We start from the raw sequence: 21,251 nt of genomic DNA, 5'->3' as shown, positions 1-21,251 counted from the left end.
CTACGGCATAGGGCTGATGGGAGTTATTGTGGAGCACCAGCTGGAGGGCCTCACATCCCCTTCCTCCAATGTATGACATAATCTTATTGTAGATAATTTATATTTTGAGTAGTCTCCTATTTTGATTTTTGGGTAGAAAATTCATGGGGAGGCAATGTGTGTGGGGAAAAAAACCATTATGAACTCAGCTTTTCCCAGTCCTTTTTGTTGTCATTTGCTTGTTCGTTTATCCACTGCCATTTCAGCACCACATTGTTTGAAATATTGACTAAGTATTCATATCTGAGGTAATAAAATATTAATAGTGAGTGCACCTCAACAATGTATATTGTCAGCTAATTAAGATGGTCGTCTCTGGAAAGAGACAATTAACATATTCTGTATCTAAATAAAATTCTGTTGTATATATTTCCATGCTAAATTATCCATATATATAGAGAGAGGTTCATAACGAATATACCAGCTTTATTCTTTCATAATAAGATAGTCACTATGTAATTGCTACATTTCAAGTCAGAACATGCCCAGTGTGACTTATATTTAATTCAAATTTAATTCACATTTTGTAGAATTACAGTGCAATATAAATAGTTTTTCAATATTGTAAGTAGGCTAAGATATACAAATCAGATGTTTGAACATTACATTTATCCTCTGGTGAATTAAAATTACCCCTGCTAATTTTAATGTTGTATTTTAGTATGTGTTAATCTTCTAATTGAAGGATAAATATGGGCTTTCTCTTATGCAATTAGTGGAACTAAACTATTCTGAAGAGCACCGACAGGTTGAATCATACATAGAAATTAGCTAGGGGTATTTCATTACTAAACTAATTCAGTTATTTCCATGGATTTATAGAAAATGATATTCATCTCTTGGGGGAAATGCTTGGCAGGAGAAGGTATTTCTTTTCTTGGCATTTACTGTACACCAGTCTACTGAAACAACCTCATTCCCAAGATGACTTTTTCAACACATGGTTCCCTTTTTAAAAAATGTTAATAAGAACAACAAGACTTATTTTCCACCAGCCTCCCATGTCAATCTTTGGTGCAATATTTTAATCTGATATAGATTACTATAGTGTGAAGGAACTTTATCAGATTATGTATTTTAGTGAAAGACTTGTACTATTATTTTACAGTATTGCTATTTCTGTGTTCATTTCATAAAGTTTTTTTTCTAAAAAGGGAGGAAAAACTATTCAGCAGTTAATACGTAGCCTTGTTTATCAGATGCTTCAAGGGGCATGAAAAACATTTGTGTAATGAATGTATTTGGATGAAAATAGGCAAGCTAATCAGACAGTTACTGTGGATTACGAGAGCATGAGTAGCACTATGTATCAATAACCGCTTCTTCACATTACAATTCTGCTATATTTTATTTCTGTGACTTATACCAACACCTATGTTGTTTCTTATGTGCCATAAACGTGCCTCCAACATATGAGGATTATATGAGTGAATGACCTGTAAAATGTCCTGTTTTTAACAGCTGTGCTCAGTTCTTGCAGACTCATAGAGTAGGACTTCCATATCTGCTGGGGATTGGTTCAAAGCCCACCCATGGATACTGAAAACTGTGGATAATAGAAAACGCTGTATAAATTTATATTTATAAATATATAAAAGGAAAAAAACTGAGGGAAAAATATTTTCACACTCATTACCAGAACTGGTCACTAGAGGATGGGAGAGACTATGCTGTGTATTATTCACCAACAAATATTCACAATACAGTTCCTGGCTTCCTCTAGTGATAGTACATGTGAAAATAGTTTTTTATGGATTTTTTCTTTTAATATTTTTAATATTTTCTGACTGTGTATAAGTAACTCAGTGGATATTGATCTCATGGATAAGAGGGGTCCTACTGTATTTGCAAGAAAGCAAAGTGGCTGTCCAACGAGGCCTTACAAATAGCAGAGAAGAGAAGGGAAAACAAAATGCAAGGGAGATAGGGAAAGTTACAGAAAATAGAATGCAGACTTCCAAAGAATAGCAAGGAGAGACAAGAGGGCCTTCTTAAATGAACAGTGCAAAGAAACAGAGGGAAATAATAGAAAGGGAAAAACCAGAGATCTGTTCAAGAAAATTGGAGATATTAAAGGAAACTTTTGTGCAAAGATGGACATGAAAAAGGACAAAAATGGCAGGGACCTAACAGAAGCAGAAGATATCAAGAAGAGGTGGCAAGAATACACAGAGGAATTATACCAGAAAGATTTGGATGTCCTGGACAGCCCAGATAGTGTGGTTGCTGACCTTGAGCCAGACATCCTGGAGAATGAAGTCAAGTGGGCCTTAGAAAGCATGGCTAACAACAAGGGCAGTGGAGGTGATAGCATTCCAGAACTATTTAAAATCTTAAAAGATGACGCAGTTAAGGTGCTACACTCAATAGGCCAGCAAGTTTCAAAAACTCAGCAGTGGCCAGAGGATTGGAAAAGATCACTCTACATCCCAATTCCAAAGAAGGGCATTGTCAAAGAATGCTCCAACTGCACTCATTTCACATGCTAGCAAGGTTATGCTCAAAATCCTACAAGGTAGCTATGACATTTGCCCCGTGGCTTCTGCTTGTTTCACCAAACACAGAGCTCACGAAGGTATCCCAACACACCCTTTAAAACACTGCCACCACTTGATCTCTTTACCAACTATATTTCCTATGAAAGACTGCAGTCCATTCAATATTGAACTTTTAAACAGAAACAGGTTTATTGATTACAAGTTGCTTTAGGACTAGTTCTTAAGCACATTCTTAAAGTTACACAAAGCTTCAGTATTTTACTTTAACCTCTTCTATCTTAATCAATACAGGTCACACACTGACTAATCACTACTTAAACACTCTCTGCCTCAAACTCCAAACTATCTTCTCCCTCCTCTGTCTCTGACTCCACTGAACTCTCAACAGCTCTCATTGGTGCAGTAGGTTTCAGCAGTATGTGGACCGAGAACTCCCAGAAGTACAAGCTGGATTTCGAAGTGTCAGAGGAACTAGAGACCAAATTGCTAACATGCGCTGGATTATGGAGAAAACCAGAGAGTTCCAGAAAAATATCTACTTCTGCTTCATTGACTACACAAAAGCCTTTGACTGTGTGGACCACAGCAAACTATGGCAAGTCCTTAAAGAAGTAGGAGTGCCTGACCACCTTATCTACCTCCTGAGAAATCTATATGTGGGACAGGAAGCAACAGTTAGAACTGGATATGGAACAACTGATTGGTTCAAAATTGGGAAAGGAGTACGACAAGGCTGTATATTGTCTCCCGGCTTATTTAACTTATATGCAAAATACACCATGCAAAATGTTGGACTGGATGAATCCCAAGCCAGAATTAAGATTGCCGGAAGAAATATCAGTAACCTCAGATGTGCACATATCACTCGGATGGCCTGATATTTTAGCGTTTAGAAGCCTTGACCACTGGCTATGCTGGCTAGAACTTTTTAGATTTGTATTCCAAGGACGCCTGAGAAACCAAGTTTGGAACTACTGTGCTACTTATTTTGTAAAACCTAATGTCATAATTGCTGACTATGCACATGTTTTCTTGTTTTGTTTAGTCAATTAGTGGTTTACTTATCTGGCTTCAGAACAGAGGTTGGGAGTTTGATTCCCCAATGTGCCTTCTTCAAGTATGGCCTTGGGTAAGCTGCACGTCCCAAGGTGCCCCAAGAAGAAGAGAATGGTAAACCCCTTCTGAGTACTCTCTATCTGGAACACCCTGAAAAGGGTCACCATATGTAAGAAATGACTCTTATTATTATTATTATTATTATTATTATTATTATTATTATTATTATTATTATTATTATTATTATTATTATTATTATTATTATTATTATTTTTATTTATTTATTTATTTATTTATTTATTTATTTATTTATTTATTTATTTATTTATTTATTGGATTTATACCCCGCCTATCTGGACCGATGGACCACTCTAGGCGGCTAGAGTGTGGTTGTTGTTATTGTTGTTGGTGTAGTGTTCTGCGCAAACTGTAGCCAGTTTTACCTAAAAGAAACAATAACCAACAGACACTTTTCCTCTTGGAATTTTAAAAATTCACCAAGGGCAGCCACAGTACTCCATCATTTAGAAATGACAAGCCTATATCCAATGTCCCACTCTTGTTGCAGCACCCATGTGATGGAACTTTCTTGGCTGTTCCCGTTGGCCCTTGGTACCAACAAGAAACTAGCTCAGATGGGTCTCCTGGCCCTCTAGGCCTGGCTCTTTAGGGTGCATGGGTTGTGGCAATAAGGAGGGGAGATCATCCTACCATGAGATTCTGTTTATGGAGGCAGTTCAATTCCAGTTTGGATCCTGGGCACAGCATTTTAAAATGCAGAGCACATTGGTTCAATGTTGCATGTAATGTTTAAAGGCCTAATTTTTAAAATAATTGTTTGCTTTTATATGATTGTAATTTATTATGCTCGTAACAATCTGAGGACTCTCTGGAAATTGAGATGATTCATTTTAAGTGATTTAGCCTTGTGAGCGAAATTTTAATCATTTGGTTTTTCTAATACCAGCTCTGTTATTGGCACGCTCTGTAAACTTGGGGAGGTCATTCCATCTGCTCCAAAGGCAAACATCGTTATTGCACAGTCATTAAGAAGGACTATGTGCTTTCTGAATATTCTAAAGAAATGAGAGGAAAGTATAAATCACTGAAATCTGCTCTCTTAAGATTCTGTGCAGCAGTATAAGGTATGCAGTATTTTATTGTAATGAACAATGACCAGGAGAAGAATGAGTTATAAAATGAATGCTATAATTTACAAAGCTCTTGGCCATCTTTGTTGGGGTCACTTGAAACAGCTGTATCATACTATTTAGCTTTCTCTTAGCAGGTTGGTTTATTTAGTATCTTGGTTTAATTCTCCATTGTGCCTCCTAGATAAAAATCCAACCTTTGTAGCCTTGGGCAAGCTGCACAACTCCAGAGAATATCCCAGAAGAAGGGATTTAAAAAAGATTTCTGAATATTCTGTACATAGCCAACTCTGGAAAGAGTTGACATAATCAGAACCCATGCGACAGCATGTTGTTGTTGTTGTCGTCATCATCATTATTGTCATTATCTTTCCCTTGAAATATCACATTCCAGTGGTAATTTTTTTCTTTCCTTTTCTTTCACTTATTCCTACAATGCAATCTGTCTCAATGATATCAAATATCATGATTACTGAATTAATTTGTAGGGGTTTAGATTTTCCATTAGGTGGATCTCTATTAGAATGCAGTACTTGACATGCTCACATAGCTTAATAAACAGTGTGATATGCTCTCCTATGCTACAATACTTTAGAGTTCTTGTAGGTGCAGGAACAAAAAGATTTTCCTTAAAAAAATTTCATTGGACCTCCAGACCACTGGACATTCAAGCCCCTGGAAAAGAGACTGTTTACAGATTGAGGGAAGGTGTTAAGATCTGAAAGAATCATTATTATAGGGAGATAAGACACACAAACAAGAATTCCACTTGTCATAGAAGGTTACTTTACACTATTCTGCATGCACCAGATGCCAACAACAGTCTGTTGGAATTTAGCTACCTTTGTACTCTGCCTTTAAGAAGTTTTGGCTGGGTGGGATCTCTCTGAGCTGCAGTGACTGTCAATCAAGCTAGCAGCAACCAATTGTTTCCTCTCTGCCTCAGATTTTGAAGAGAGCCATGCTTCCCTACTTAAGAGTGCTTTTACCACTCTTTTCCAGTCATAAATTCAGTTAGCAATGTAGTCTCTCAGTAATTCTATTAGTCATGTAGTTAAAGTCAGTCATGTCGTCAGTAAGCAGACTGTGAATCAGGTAAGCTCTGTTCCTGTAACCAGACATTATTTTTTCCACAATATGATGTTTTTGAACTATTCGAACTGTGAGTAAATTGAACTTTATATTCTTTCGCTTACCAGTGTCTCTGAGTGAATTATTATGACAGTAAGTGCTAGCTGAGGAAAACAAAACAAATAAGGCATGGTTCACTGTAGAGAGATTTCCAGAAACCAGCATCTACAATCATCAGGGATTTTCCTCCATAGATTCAAATTGGTCTGGCTGGGTGAGCACTTAAGAGTAATTTTGCTTATGTTCTTCATTTGCTTAAAGGCTAAGAAATGCTTTTTACTTTATTTATTCTTGTTTTTAACAAATTTGATATTTTCCCATGCTTTTAAAAAGTACTTTTAAAGGCTATAAAAACAATTTTTGGCATTTGATTGTATTTTTATGCTCCTGTATTTTGTATTGAATTCTAACTTGCATATTTGCCTGCAACTTAACTTTAGTTTTCATATATTTTTTAAAGTGTTTGTGCCCACAGTTTTCCATAGCTGTAAGATTTTTCAATATTATGAAACAACTTTGAAGTAATTTTGAGCTTATGGAACATAGAAGCAATGGAGAAATAAAGCATACAGAACTAGACATGCTGATGTTGCTTGGAATTGTTTCAACAATGAAAAGGCTTATATACCATGATGTTCAGATGGATTTTGATGTGGTTGTCAGTGATTATCTGGTTTCATTGTGGAGTGAACCTTTAATTGGGATAAATGTCAGCTGTGACAAACACAGGGTTCTTATTTTCCCTAGAGGTCTGTGAAGTTCTGTAGGACTTCTGAGCAGCATTTTTTGACTTTACAGAATATGATACTATCCATAACCAATGCTGCTCAAAATGCCTGATTTCTAGTTTTGGACTTTCTGGTCTACATTAGCATTGACATTTTCAATGACATATGTTGTGATGAGTGATGGGGATGGGTAGATTGCTTCAGGGAGATATATTTCATTAGGAGGCCCCAAACCATTCATAACATGTTTATATAATACCTTTTGACAAATTTTAACAAATCAGTAGCAAATGCATTGTTATTTTATTACATGTGAAGACCTGGTGAATGTTTTCATCAGTAGAAACACACAGGACATTTCTCAAAAGTGATTATGTGAATATATGTGTTTCTGTGTGTGATCAGTCAGAATACAGTGGTGCCTCACATTACGATTGCCCTGCATTACAACAAAACCACATTATGACAATGTTTTTGTGATCACTTTTGCGATTGCAAAACAATGATCTAAATGGGCTTGTTTCACTTTGCGATGATCGGTTTCCTGCTTCAGGAACCGATTCTTCACAAAACGATGATTTTTCTACAGCTGATCGGCAGTTTCAAAATGGCCACCGGGGAAATAAAATGGCTCCCCGCTGTTTTCTGGGATGGATTCCTCACAAGACAGCCACCGAAAATGGCTGCCCTATGGAGGATCTTCGCTGGATGGTGAGTTTGCAGCCCATTGGAACGCATTGAAGGGGTTTCAGTGCATTTCAATGGGCTTTTTATTTTTGCATTACGATGTTTTCATTCTACAGCGATTTCGCTGGAACGAATTAACATCGTAATGCGAGGCACCACTGTATTTTTAAAATGTAGAAATGGCAGGATATTTCACAATTTTTGTTGCTATGTGCCATCTACTTCCATATGCATCTGCAGGTAATTTATTTGATTTTCTGTCTTTAAATTAATCACTGACCTATTTTAATAAACACTATATTATGTATACTCCATATAATTTATATCATGAGTTATTAATTTGTCATATATATATATTCAGATAGCATTTACTTAATGATATATTTTGCCATCAGAAATGCGTTGAAGTTGAGAGATGCTAACTTTGATTCAGTTTGAAATATCTTTATCTTACAGTTTATCTGCAACTTCTAAGGTGATATATCAGTATGACAAATAATCTATTTTTCTGTAGGAAAAACAATAATTTATTGCAATGAATGAAATCTTCATTCAAAATGGATGAGGTGCAAACACAAAGTGTGTTTATTTTAGGGTGCAACAGCTAATCTTAATTACTTTATGCAGCAAATTGTTGAAGGCGTGTGTTGCGTCCAGATTTGAATCAGAATTTAAGATATTAATCAGTCTTGAATCAGTAATTTGTTTCACACAGAGATTCAGGCAGCTGAGCAGTGGTCAGTTTTTGATCAAAGAAGAAAACTACAGAGACTAGTTACAGTAATTTAGCCAATTATTTGCTTCACATATGAGCAACTCTGGGTCTGCAGGCCTACTTTCCACCTGCTCCCTTTCCTGTCTTATATCCCTTGTGCTCCTACAGTCACAATATGCTGGTGCCTCGCTTAACAGGAGCCCCGTTTAACAACGAATCCACATAGTGATGGATTTTTTGCGATCGTTTTTGCGATCGCATTGAGATGTTTCTAATGGGAAAAAATCGCTTTGCGATGATCGGTAAGCTGTTTCGCTTACCGATTTTCGCATAACAAAGATTTCCCAACAGCTGATCAGCAGTTCCAAAATGGCCGCCGGGTAAAAAAATGGCCACCCGCTGTGTTTTCGCCCGGATTCCTTGCTTACTGGGCAGCAAATATGGCGGCCGTATGGAGGATTTTCGCATAAAGGTGAGTTTTTTGCCCATCGGGTTTTAATGCATTCCTATGGGCTTTTTTAATTTCGCATAGCGACGAATCCGTATAGCGACGATTTTGGCTGCACGGATTATCATCGCTATGCGGGGCACCACTGTATTTCAAACTGAAATTGCTGGGAATTGCTATGCTTCCCAGCTCTCCATACAGAGAGAGAAATCTCTCTGAAGGAGAGATGGCCTCACATCCTTACTCGCCACCCAATCCTGCCCCATCTCCGTTCCTTCATTCTGAGTTATCTCATTTCTGGGTCAGCTGGGTTTTACCCACATCCCCTTTATGTCTATTTCTTTCTGGCTCAGAAAGCAGTTCAGGTCCCCTTTCCAACCCTTGCTTGCTTTACTTTGGTGAGGTCAGAAGGGCCAACTCTCTGATCTCTGAGTTTAGCCCTAAGTCCCAGGGAACAGGATGCTGCTGACAATGAAACATTCTCAGCTCCCTGCATGCTCCTCAGTTGTTTCCAATGATGATTGGCTGTGAATTAAAGAGAATTGTGAGATGGCTATATAACTATGTTCTGCTATAGGTAATATAGCAGTGGGAGGCAGGGATGATCCTTGAGATCCACTATCGGGGACCAGGTACAAAAGACACATAATTGGAAAGAAATCATGATGTGCCCAGAAATTTCTTTGGAGTGCATCCTGTGAACCAACCTGTGTGGCTTTGGGCAAACTGCACAGTCCCAGGATGCCCCCAGAAGAAGGGAACAGTAAACCACTTCTGCTGTTGATGATGATGATTATTAAGAATTTTAAGGAGCTCATAGTTCTTCTGCACAAAAATCCCACTTGCTTAAGAAAGTTTTGGATAACCAGGGAAGTAATTTCATTCATTCATTCATTCATTCATTCATTCATTCATTCATTCATTCATTCATTCATTCATTCATACCCCACCCATCTAGACTGAAGTCTACTCTGGGTGACTACAACAGTACATAAAAGTAAAAGCAATTTAAAATAAAAACAACAGTATTAATATACTGTAAGGGAAGTTAAGTGAACAGAGTGTGGAGTCATACAATAATAAAACTGAAGAGTTGAAAGGAAACCCAAAGGGTCATTTAGTCTATTTTGTTTATTTTGACTCAGTTTTCCAGTATATACCCTGGTTCTGTCCTCTGAAAGATTAGCTACTCCTCTCACCTTGGGTATACTTGCAAATGTGATAAATATTCCCTATTCTACTTAATCTAAAGGTCATTTGTTGCTGCCATGACTAAATATCTGGAATATATTTGCATTAAAGCAGCAGAAACCATTGCTGCTTTAATGCAAATCCCCCAGAGAGCTACAAGTAAATCCAGAGCTGTCTAATGCCCATCCCTGCTGTACTGTAGTGAATTAAAGTATATGAATCATATGCTTACTCTATGCTCTAGATAAAGCCTACCTTCATATAATAGAACAGAGGATTCAATTAGCATAACATGACCTCTCATTTAACTCCAATTTTCCAAAGTTAAAGCAATTTAGAAGGCAGTCAAGAGTGAATGTAATTTTAGTTTTTTTCTTTAATGACCAGCTTATGACTAGAGATCCTTCCTGAATACCTCTGTTCTCCTGCCCTTAATTCTGTGAGCTATTGTTGCCCACATTCCATCAGTACTGAAGGAAAGTTCTCATTTTCCCATTGCTCTGATGATGTCACAATAAGCAAAAGCTTCTCCATAGCTCTCTTTCTCTGGAACATTGCAATGGGCCAGCAAAGAATCCAAATGTGAGTGTATTGTGTATGTATAGAAATAAGTTCTGTTCACTCATTACTTACCTTGTTGACAATATCCGTAGAGAGGAGTGTCAAGCCTCTAATCTCTCTGCTGTTGCCTTCTCCATTTGATAGTCGGTGTATCTGAAGAGGATACATTCATATTCCCAGATAGGATCTACACATAAGCAAACCCAGTTTTCTAGGGGTCTTGCCCTTATGTACATCCTACATACAAGTCAGACCTTAAAGTGATAATGAGAGAAGATGAACTATATACTTCTCTCTAAATGTATTGCCAAGAGCTAGCTAGGTAATGGTTGAACAGATATAGATATACCACTGTTTAGTATTTGTGCTGTATTTTTAAGTATTTTATGTCTACGTTGTTCAATATTTTGAACAGGTACTTCTGAAATAGCTTCTGTTTCTAATATGAGCTTTTGGACTGCGAATGGAACTGAAATTGTTTGACTAAACCTATTACCAGATAAGTGGTTTGGAATTATAGCCACTCCAGTTTTATATTGAACAACCACTACAGATAAACATTTCATATAGTGTCTGTCCATGGTTGTTGAGGTCCATTTCTTCTAGTGGGAATAGTATACTGTGAGATTGTACATGTTTACTTTGAAGAAATCCAATGGAATTCAATGGGATGTTCTTGTTAAGAGTGTGTTTAAGATGGCAGCCTGAAGCTTTTGTATTCTTTTTCTTCTGTGTGCATACACTTTTACATTTTTGTTGAACATACAGACTTTAAGGGGTAGGCAGAGCCAGCAAACAGAATCCTTCCTTCTCTTTGTGGAATGGACAGGACTTGAACACTAGACAACCAGTAACAGGAACATAGAATGATCAATTGATGGGAATCAAGTAATTATTATCATGCACGTGTGATCATCCTGTCTAATGGGATTCAGAGCTCTTAAAGTGTAAAAATATCTGTGAACAGAAATAGTGGAAAATCAAGAAATTGTTTAGTCATTTTACTAAAATAAAAATACAATAATGATTAAACTCTCAACAGCCTAACAATATATACTCTGTTATTATCTTTTCTTCTCTTCAGTTTAAAAGCTCTACATGTTGGATTTTCTGCAGCAATACCCTTCCTTTCATAATTATTTCTGTGCTCTGTGGAAATCTAAGAAAAAAGGCAGCTGTTATTCTCCTTTTCTGAATTTCTAATTTTTAAAAAAGAAAAACAATTCCTCAATTCCCAAGATCACAGAATACTGTTATAATTTCCCTTAGTAATATGTAGGATGCAAATTCTCTTAAAACATAGTTATCAATAACAATCCAAAACCGTCATCACAGGATTTTACTACAGAGCAGTTCCATTTGATCTGGTATAGAATCGCATTGCAGTCAAAAAACACTGGGAATTGAAGTTAGTGGGTTTGCTGATTTATATGGGGAGAAAATATTGGAACAATGTTCTTTTCCTTTTAAAGATAGCCTTTTGTGATATCAAAATGATCTTTGTTGTAGACTGTCAGCAGCGGCTGATCTATGGCTTGAGATAAAGCTCCTCTCTGGCTAATGAGGTATGAACCTGTATCTTACAACATAATAAGAAACTGACATAAAAAAGTGACAATGAAATGGAATAAGAAAGTCACAGAGGCAATGCTTATTTAAATTTTCATATTGTTCTGATTGTTGATGAACAAAGTATTTGCTGAACCATGTGCTGCAAACATGAGGTCAAGCATCAAGGATGCTTTAGCCATGGATTTTCTGTGCTGACAGGGCATTGGACTCAATGACCCTTCGGGATGCCTTTCAGCTCTACAAATATGCTTCTATGATTCTGTGATTCCATCTGCACCTCACATTCATCCCCAGACCACATAAACACCCAGAATATTCTCCTCATAGGATCTTAAAAGTATAAGTCTTTGATCTGCTTTTGTCAGAGCTGGCCCAAGGTATTTTGTAGCAGGAGGTGGGCCAACAAATGACATTTCCCTTCCTCTCCCAACCCATGTCAAGAAACATATCTAAAGCCAGCCATGTTGTTTTGGCACATGAAGCAGAAAAACTCATAAGCAGTTCTCCTTTTTCCTGGCAACAAAAAGACAATAATAACACATTAAATGACTAGCAATTGGGTGTCATTTCTTAACGCCAATGTGGTAGGCCCACCTCTAGCTTCTGCTACTCTTTTCCACCCTGTCTATGAGAATCCTTCTTCATTTATCAAGCTAACCTCCATTTAGAAATCTCCAGCACTTACTTGTTCTTAAAGATGGGAGAATGGGCTTGATGTATGATGTGGCCCAATGGGGCATTCCAAGGGGAGACTAAAGGAATCAGGACTATCAAATGATGAAAGAATACAATCTGTTGACTACTAATCTTTCATTTCCCAAGTAAAATTTATTATATTTGCATGTTACACCCCCCACTTGCACTTTTAGTAAGGAGGTGCGGCATAAAACGTAATAGCAATAAAATCTATCCCTTGTTTTTAGAAGGGAAAGTAATGCTTCTTACATATAGAATAAGAATAACTAGTCTTATTGATTGAAATTTGGCTTTACTGATAAAAAATAGATTTTTGAGGGGGGGGTTAAGTTGCTAATATACATTCTGCTTTTTGATAGTGTCTGTGATTTATATATGATGCTTGTGGACCAAGGCTTACTGAGTAAAGACAAAACAAACACATTAAGCAACAAAGACTGACATCAAAATTAAACATAACCTTAAAAAATAGGGCTACAAGGTTGGGAGGAAATGTTTTGGGAGGGAATGCAAAAGAATAAGGAAGGATCCACTGACTAATAAAAGGACTAGTGATATAACTAGTAAGTGATTTAACTAAATTTTAAGCCGCCCAGATACCTTTGGGTAGTGTGGGTGGCATATAAATTAAATAAATCAATAAAAATAAATAGCACTTGAAACAACACAGATGCACTCAAAGAAGCAGCAAATTTAATGAGAAAGACAGAATGGCACTGGGTTGGAAAAAAATTGGGAAAGAAAATTCGGAGCTTAGGTATTGATACAATGAATGAAGGAGAAACAGAAATTACGATAAACACAAAGTGACCACCCAGCCTCAACAAAGTTGTTTCAAAAACTGTAATCAAAGAGTACTAGTGAGAATTTTGCTGCAGTCATACTGGAAGCTGTATGGTCTGGGAGGCTAAATGATCGTGCCAATACCTAACATATTCACATACAATAAACAATACTGAAATAAACAAGTTAACAAGAGCTGCAAAAAGGATTAGGTTAGATGATTCACAAGGAAAAAGATTCCAACAAGAAAAACAAAACAACAGCAAAAATACATGTTGTGGCACTTTAAAGACTAACTGCTATATCTTAATATAAGCTTTCATAGAATATTGCTCAGGAAAAAAGAGGTTCAGACACAATCAACCATCTCTGAAACATTTAATGCAGCTTTTTCAATGATCTGTTAGTAACAACTGAAGAGAAGCAAAAGAGTGAAGAACTATATGACAGAAATGGATATGTGACTTCAGTGACATCACACAATCCTTCCTGCCAAGGATTGTGATTAGCAAGTGCTGATGAGATTCTTGTCTTATTATAGCTACCAATGAGCAAACTCCAACTCTCCTCCCCATCCATCAGACTGGTCTTTATGTGGTGCTGTTCTGCAGCATTTCGGACACACAATCTGTCATTAAATTTCTGAATTGATGAGAAACAGTTCTGACTGTTATAGATGCGGTTCGGACTTTATTTGGGCCAAGTTGATCGGCTTCAGACCAAGTTCAAATCAGTCCAAGTCAGTCTGGTTTAGTGTGGAATTTGATTTAACAGGTTACAGACCATTCGTATTCAATTTCATACAAGATAGGTGTGATTTGTGGCACAGTGGCCAGATTTCTATAGCCAATTTATGTTGCATAAGGGAAATCATATAGGTCTTGGCAGAAAATATTTTGTTATTATTATGTGCCATCAAGTTGCCTCTGACTTTTGGCTACTCTATAAATAAACAATCTCCAAAATGTCCTGTCCTCAACAGCCTTTCTCACTTCCTATAAACCCAAGGCTGTGGCTTCCTTTAGGAAGTCAATGTAATATTTGGTCTTCCCCTTTTAATGCTGACTTCAAATTATCTTAGCATTATTATATTTTCTAGGAAATCTTGCTTTCTCATAATGTGTACAAAGTGTGACAGCCTCAGTTTTGTCATTTAGCCTCCAGAGATAGTTCAGGTTTGGTTTGCTCTAGCAGTCCTGGATTTTGCAAATCCTGGCAGTCCAGGATTTTTGCAAATCTCTCCTCCACCACTACATTGCAAATGAATTTATTTTCTTCTTCTTAGCTTTCTTCACTGTCCAGCTTTCATACCTATACATAATTGGAAATACAAGATTGTGGATGATCTTTGTCTTGGTCTCCAGTGACATGTCTTTATATTTGAAGATCTTCTTCTGATATCTTGGCTGCAGTTCTTCTGTAGTCATGATTTTTGACTTCTTAATGGTCAGCTGCAGTCCTGCTTTGACTCTTTCTTCTTTCACTTTCACCAGAAGTTGTTTGAAGTCACTGCTGCTTTCTGCCAGCAAGATGTTGTCAACTGCGTATCTTAAATTATTATGTGATTTTATTATTATGTAAATAATTTTAATTGCCTGGACACTCTGCACAGGATCTGAAAGTTGCATTTCTGGAAAATAAAAAGGCAAGAATCCAGGGAGAGACAACTGAGATAAAATATGTACAGTACATATGTTTAAAACCCATCTCAGTGGACTCAATATTAGCCAAGGTAAATGTTACAAACTGCAGTAATCGTGTTGTGTCTGCTGTATTTCCAAGTTGTATTTCCTTCCTAATTAACCACTAATTCACTAATTAGTGATTGGACATACTAATTTCCATGTTATTTTTGTTTATTATCTATAGCCCGGGATTAATTTAGCCACCAATCACTGCTATTGTTTACAGAACAATGCTTCCTGGGAGGGGAACTAAATATCAATAGGTGTCTTACAGGTCATTGCCAGAGTGAAATGCCACATTATGGACAACCTGTGCCTAGGAAACAGTATCTTTGTTTTGGGGCCATGTATAAATATTTACCATGTAGTCCCATTCTTATGTCTGAGGAAATGGACTTGTCCAAGAAAGCTCATACTAAAATATAGCAGCTAGTCTTTAATGTGTCACATTTTTGTCTTGTTTATTTCTTATTTCTCTTTTGTTTTTTTGTCAAATAACTAGGTTGCTGAATGATAATTGCAGTTCTAGTACAGCAGCAACCATGAACATAGCTTGTACATCTATTACCAGCTGGTGAAAATGAAGCTATCTTCCAGCTGAATGAACAAAAGTATTTCTGTATTCGCGAAGTCTTTCACGGCCACAACTAATGGTTGTTGTGGGTTTTTTTGGCTCTTTGGCCGTGTTCTGAAGGTTGTTCTTCCTAAAGTTTCGCCAGTCTCTGTGGCCGGCATCTTCAGAGGACAGCACTCTGTGCTCTGGTGTAGTTGGCTTGGGAGTGCAGTATTTATGGCTGTGAGATAGGCTTTTGTCTTTTTCTGTAGATGGATGATTAGTGTGTCTTGCTGTGGGTGTATTGTTGTGCTAAGGAGAAGAGATTAGCTGTTGCTGTGGTTGATGGGTGTCATTAGCTGGTCTTTTTTGTGTAGTGATCCCCTGTCCTTGTGGCTGGGTAGAGTTCGTTGACCTTTTGCACGCTGTATTTTTGAGAGCTGGGAGCCAAGTTTTGTTGAGCTTCACACTTTGTAGGTTCACAGACCGCATGGGGAAACTTTTGAAAAAACACAACCTACAAACAGTATTCAAGCCCACCACAAAAAGACAGCAAATGTTACAGTCAGCAAAGGACAGAAGAGACCCCCTCACCACTGCAGGAGTATACCAGATACCTTGCAGTTGTGGCCAGGTATATATTGGAACCACAAAATGAAGCATCTACACCAGAATCAAAGAACATGAGACACTGCAGACTAAAACAACCAGAAAGATGTGCAGTAGCTGAACATGCCCTAAAACAGACTGGACATGAAATTCTATTTCAAAATACTGAAATACTGGACAACACCAGCATTCATTGCGTCAGAATGCACAGGGAAGCCATTGAAATCTACAAGCACCAGCAGAACTTCAACAAAAAAGAGGAAAGTGTGAAGCTCAACAAAACCTAGCTCCCAGCTCTCCAAAATACAGCGTGCAAAAGGTCAATGAACTCTACCCAGCCACAAGGACAGGGGATCAGTACACACAAAAGATTGGCTAAGGACACCCATCAACCACAGCGACAGATAATCTCTTCTCCTTAGCACAACAATACACCCACAGCAAGACACACTAATCAACCATCTACAGAAAAAGACAAAAGCCTATCTCACAGCCATAAATACTGCACTCCCAAGCCAACTACACCAGAGCACAGAGTGCTGTCCTCTGAAGATGCCGGCCACAGAGACTGGCGAAACTTTAGGAAAACAACCTTCAGAACACAGCCAAAGAGCCCTAATAACTCACAACAACCAAAAGTATTTCTACTTTAGACAGGTTTCCCCCATAAAGCGTGACACTGCAAATGGAAAAAAAACAGCCGCCACTAATTCTGAAACTTCTACCTTCTTACTTGTGCAGAAAAGCATTGTTTTGCTACATTGACCTCCTTTTCAGGACAATATATGAATACCATGCTATAGCATGTACTACTGTACTTAAGATGATCTTGGCAAAGAAAATTATTCAGAATTCATTTTAAATAACATAAAGCATAACCACAGAGCTGCACAAACATATTTCAGATTTTGTAATATTTAACTTGCTACTTTAACATTATTAGGGAAAGAATTGTGAAAATGACCACGTTGTAAAGCATATTGTTCTTATTTTATGCAATAAAATGGGAACAGAATTTAACCTGACTTTTGACAAAAACAGTAGCTCTGTTGCAGCCAGCTCCTGTTTCGAGAAACCAGGATAGTTCTGCCAAGATACCAAAGATTCATGCCAGGCATCTCAATCCTTGAATTTTCAAAGGAGACAATGCACATTAAGAGAAAGAAAAATGGGAAAGGTGGCACTGGGCAGGTGAATCTAATCAGAGGGGTTACCAGTGTTTAGACGAGAGCCCTTCCAACATCATGCTATTTGTCAGAAGACAAGGAGGAGATATATATAATCTCTACTGCCTCATGGTCAAGAGATCAAAGAACAAAAAGGGCAAAATGTTTCCCAAGTAAATAAACGTATAGATTCGATTTACTTCCGCTCCAAGCAATGACATTAGAATGTGAAACCTATTATGCTAAATACAGTACAACAAAAGCAGCACTGTCAGCTGCATTGTTATAAGGTAAGTAATGGAGATATTAAATCTCAGACTCCTAATTTTTCAGCTGTTGACTCATAACTATGCTATTTTTACAGCAAACAAATCAATAATGTCATTGAAAATGATTGCTCTTGGTGGGTTACTTTTAATTTAGTTATTTAAAACACTGTGATCTTATATATGTGTCATCAGAATGAAGTCCCATTGATTTCAACGAGGCATAATCCCAGATAAATTAGCATATGACTGTAGTCTTAAACTCCTATTTACATTAGTAACCATTTAGGCTCATACATGCATTGGGAATAAGTAATAGGTATCCTTCTGAACAAACAGATAAGGAATTCTTTTATTCTGCAATTTTAGCCTGGTGAAAAATACTGTAAAGACTCAACAATTGAAAAGAGTTGTAAAATTGACCCCCCCTCCCATGAATATTTCTCCAAAGGTTTAATTACACAAAATCTTTGCACATTTTTTTTACTTCTCCGAAATACAAAAAGTGGCCAAGATCCTTATGCCTGTGTATGGATGATGATGTCACTGGCAGAGAAAGATTTTTAGTACTTAAAAATTCTGCTTTCATTCCATGTATGCAGCTTGCACACAGTTACTTACTATAGCCTAGTCAGGCATGGTCACACTAGGAAGAAACCTCCCTTTTAATTGGGTTTAGCATGTTTTAAATTGATTTTTTAAAAAGTAGTTACACAACACACATGAAAGTACAAATTCTCCTCAGGAAGAGTGTTTTTGGATGAAAAGCAAGGTATTTTATTTCTTCACTCGGCGGCAAGTGGGTCTTTTATTTTAAATTGATTGTAAAAGTGATTTAGTTTGAATCATTTGCCCATATGTAAATGCCTCTGTCAGTGTAAATTGTGTCAGTGGCATTTGCCACTCCCACCACTCACTGAGGTTCATTTCCTCTTGCCAGTGTTGGCTGCCTTGCTCCCTACTCTTTCTCCCCTGGGTGTCCTCACTCAGAAGCTTTTAAAAATCTACTTTTTTATTGCGGCATTATTTTACTAATATGTGACTTCAAAACTAAAATAAAGCCATGTGACATGTCTAGTATTGCTGCCAATTTTTGCTTCAAGCAGGTAAAGGGTGGAGAATGAGCCAGGGAATCAAGCAAGCATGTCTCTGGAGCTAAGGGACTGCCTCAAGGCTGCCGCTGTTTCTCTCTCCTCCACTCCCTGCCAGGATTTTTAAGTCTATGCAACCCTTTTTGCTGAGAAACTTTCTCTGGGCCCAGAAGCATGCATGTTATATGTGTTTGCATGTGCACACACAAGTGTGTAAGGAAAGAAGAAGGAGGGGGAGTTGAGGAACTTGTTAACACCCCAGGTGGCTTTTTGTGAACCAGCTTGTTTAAGGGAGGAGAGAGGAAAAGGGAGAAGCCTCAAAAAGAGCTGAGCAAAAATATCCTGCTTGGAAATTGAAAGGGTATGCAAAAAAGGAGTGTTTTTGGAGGATGCTTCTTGAGGGAGATGGGCAACCCCCCCCCAAACACAACAGATTGAAAGTTCTCTCAAGTGGATGCATGCACTGATCCATAAACCACATGACTACCACATGACTAGCATGTGACCAAGCCAATTTCAAAAGCTTTGATCCTTCTCCTGATTTATTTTCATAGTGTAATGAAGTGAGCTGTAGGATATAAGCAGGATTTCTCTAATTACAAAAAATCTCCCCCTGATGGTGATGTTATCACCCTGAGGCAGGTGTAATTTATGGAGCAGGAATTTAATCAGTACATCAAAGTCCTGGTAATTTTAGTTGTCTAGTATTACACCACGTCCACCTCACGGGCGTGTTTCCCCACAGATAATGAAAAATAGGGACACAGTTTTCAGTATCCCCTTGTTTATCAGTGCTCTCTTAAAATATCCATGATAACATCTTTGAAAAAGATTATAGAACTTCAGCTTCTGAAATAACACTCTGAGTGACTGGGAGAAGATGCTGTCATTTGGTGTGAATTCATTATCAATCCCTTCAAAACAGTGAATTGCCCAGTCAATCAATAACAGCTGTTTGGTAGCTCTCTCTCTCTCTCTTTGTTTGTGTTGTGTGTGTATGGATGTGACCAACAGATGCCTTTGTTGTAATTTCCCTCACAGTTGTTGGGCAAAAGATGACTTTGCCAGGTAAGTGTACAGCAGCATGGCAGGAACACCTGAGAGCAAAAGAGGTTATATGGCCAGCCCTGCCATTCAGATGGCACCATAGGAGATAGCCAAGCTTGGAATGAGTTACAAGTGACATAGTTACCTTTAATTCATTATTTGTGAACGAGGGTGCAGGAATCTAATAAAGAATTAAGGAACTGCTGAGTAGTTCAGTGGTTTAGCGCTCTGGCTGCAGAGCAGAGTTCGGGAGTTCATTGCCCACAGTCCCTCCTTAACAGGGGCCAGATGATCCCTTGCGGGTCCCTTCTACCTCTGCAGTTATAAGATGATGATGATGATGATAACATATCAAAAGTAACAGTGAATAGAATTGAAGTTAAATTTTATGTGGTAATATTTTCTAGTTTCTTTCAGGGGTATCTTTTAAAGCAGTGGTCCCCGACCTTGGGCCTCCAGATGTTCTTGGACTACGACTCCCAGAAGCCTTCACCACCACCTCTGCTTACCAGGATTTCTGGGAGTTGTAGTCCAAGAACATCTGGAGGCCCAAGGTTGGGGACCACTGATTTAAAGGACACATGTAAACATATTTAGAGGAATTTTGACAGGAATTTTTCAGTATTTCTGCCATTTGCATATCAATTCTATATTTGTTTACCCAAATAAATTAATGGAAGGCAACATAAAGCAATGAGCAAGCAGTACAGTAAATAACACAATATGTTACTTTTTTGTCATTGTGATGAGTAATAATAATGGTTTTGTTTTCAAAATTGTGAAGTGTTGCAGCAACAAATTACTTTTAAAAAGTAACTTTCCGAGATTTGAGAGGGGGATTAAAAAGGGGGAACCAGCATCGCAATGAGTAAGCAGGGTTTTTGAAAGAGATAAGTCCTGTCAGTGCTTGGACATTACTTCAGCAGCAAAATTGGGGAGAAGGAACGCTGTCATTGATTACTGAGATTATAGAATTGGATTTGGGCTGGATGTGAGACCCAGGCTGAAATCCCCCAGTCAGCCATGAAACTCAATGGGTAATCCTGGACCAATCATCATCTCTCAGCTTAATGTGCCTCACCAGGTCATTGTGAGAAGAGTGGGAAAGAATGATGCAGACTGCTTTTGGATCTTTTAAGGAAAGATGAAATATAAATGTAATAATAATAAAAATGCAGATAAGCCAAGTTTCAGCTGTTGAGAATGAATATAAATTTCCTTCTTTTTTGTAAATTTCCACAGTTAATTTATCTACATAGGCTATATTTATGAATTCCAACCAATATTTTTGTGTTTTAGTACTTGCCTCTGTTTTCCATCATCTCTATCAATTTATTTTTGCAGCTGTTGAGAACCCTGGAATCAATAATCTTTTCTTCTAGTTGTAGTAAAGTCTATGATATATGGATAGATATGACATTATTTATGGTATCTAATACTCTGGGAGGCTAACAAAATCATCATTATAACATCAACAAATAATAAAACAACAGTAATACTCTAATAAAACATTCCTCAAAAGGAACTAAATCACTAAATACAAAGCAAAAAAATTGTTTATCATCATCACTATCACTA

The 21,251-nt window shown here is 37.6% G+C and overlaps 1 protein-coding gene across 1 annotated transcript in view; it reads left to right on the top strand.

Moving 5' to 3' along the window:
* The first annotated feature begins 3,782 nt into the window (after positions 1-3,782).
* Positions 3,783-21,251, top strand: part of IQCM (IQ motif containing M) — a 124,425-nt gene continuing 106,956 nt past the window's right edge. Inside the window, exon 1 of the mRNA XM_078394764.1 lies at positions 3,783-6,089. Coding sequence (XP_078250890.1) covers positions 6,005-6,089 — 85 coding nt within the window. The 5' untranslated portion in view covers positions 3,783-6,004. The remainder of the gene's footprint in view (positions 6,090-21,251) is intronic.

This window comes from Pogona vitticeps, chromosome 5 (assembly GCF_051106095.1).
Source record: "Pogona vitticeps strain Pit_001003342236 chromosome 5, PviZW2.1, whole genome shotgun sequence".
Lineage (NCBI taxonomy): Eukaryota > Metazoa > Chordata > Lepidosauria > Squamata > Agamidae > Pogona > Pogona vitticeps.
Note: the sequence above shows the minus strand (reverse complement) of the source record. Positions and strands in the feature narration are given on the sequence as shown.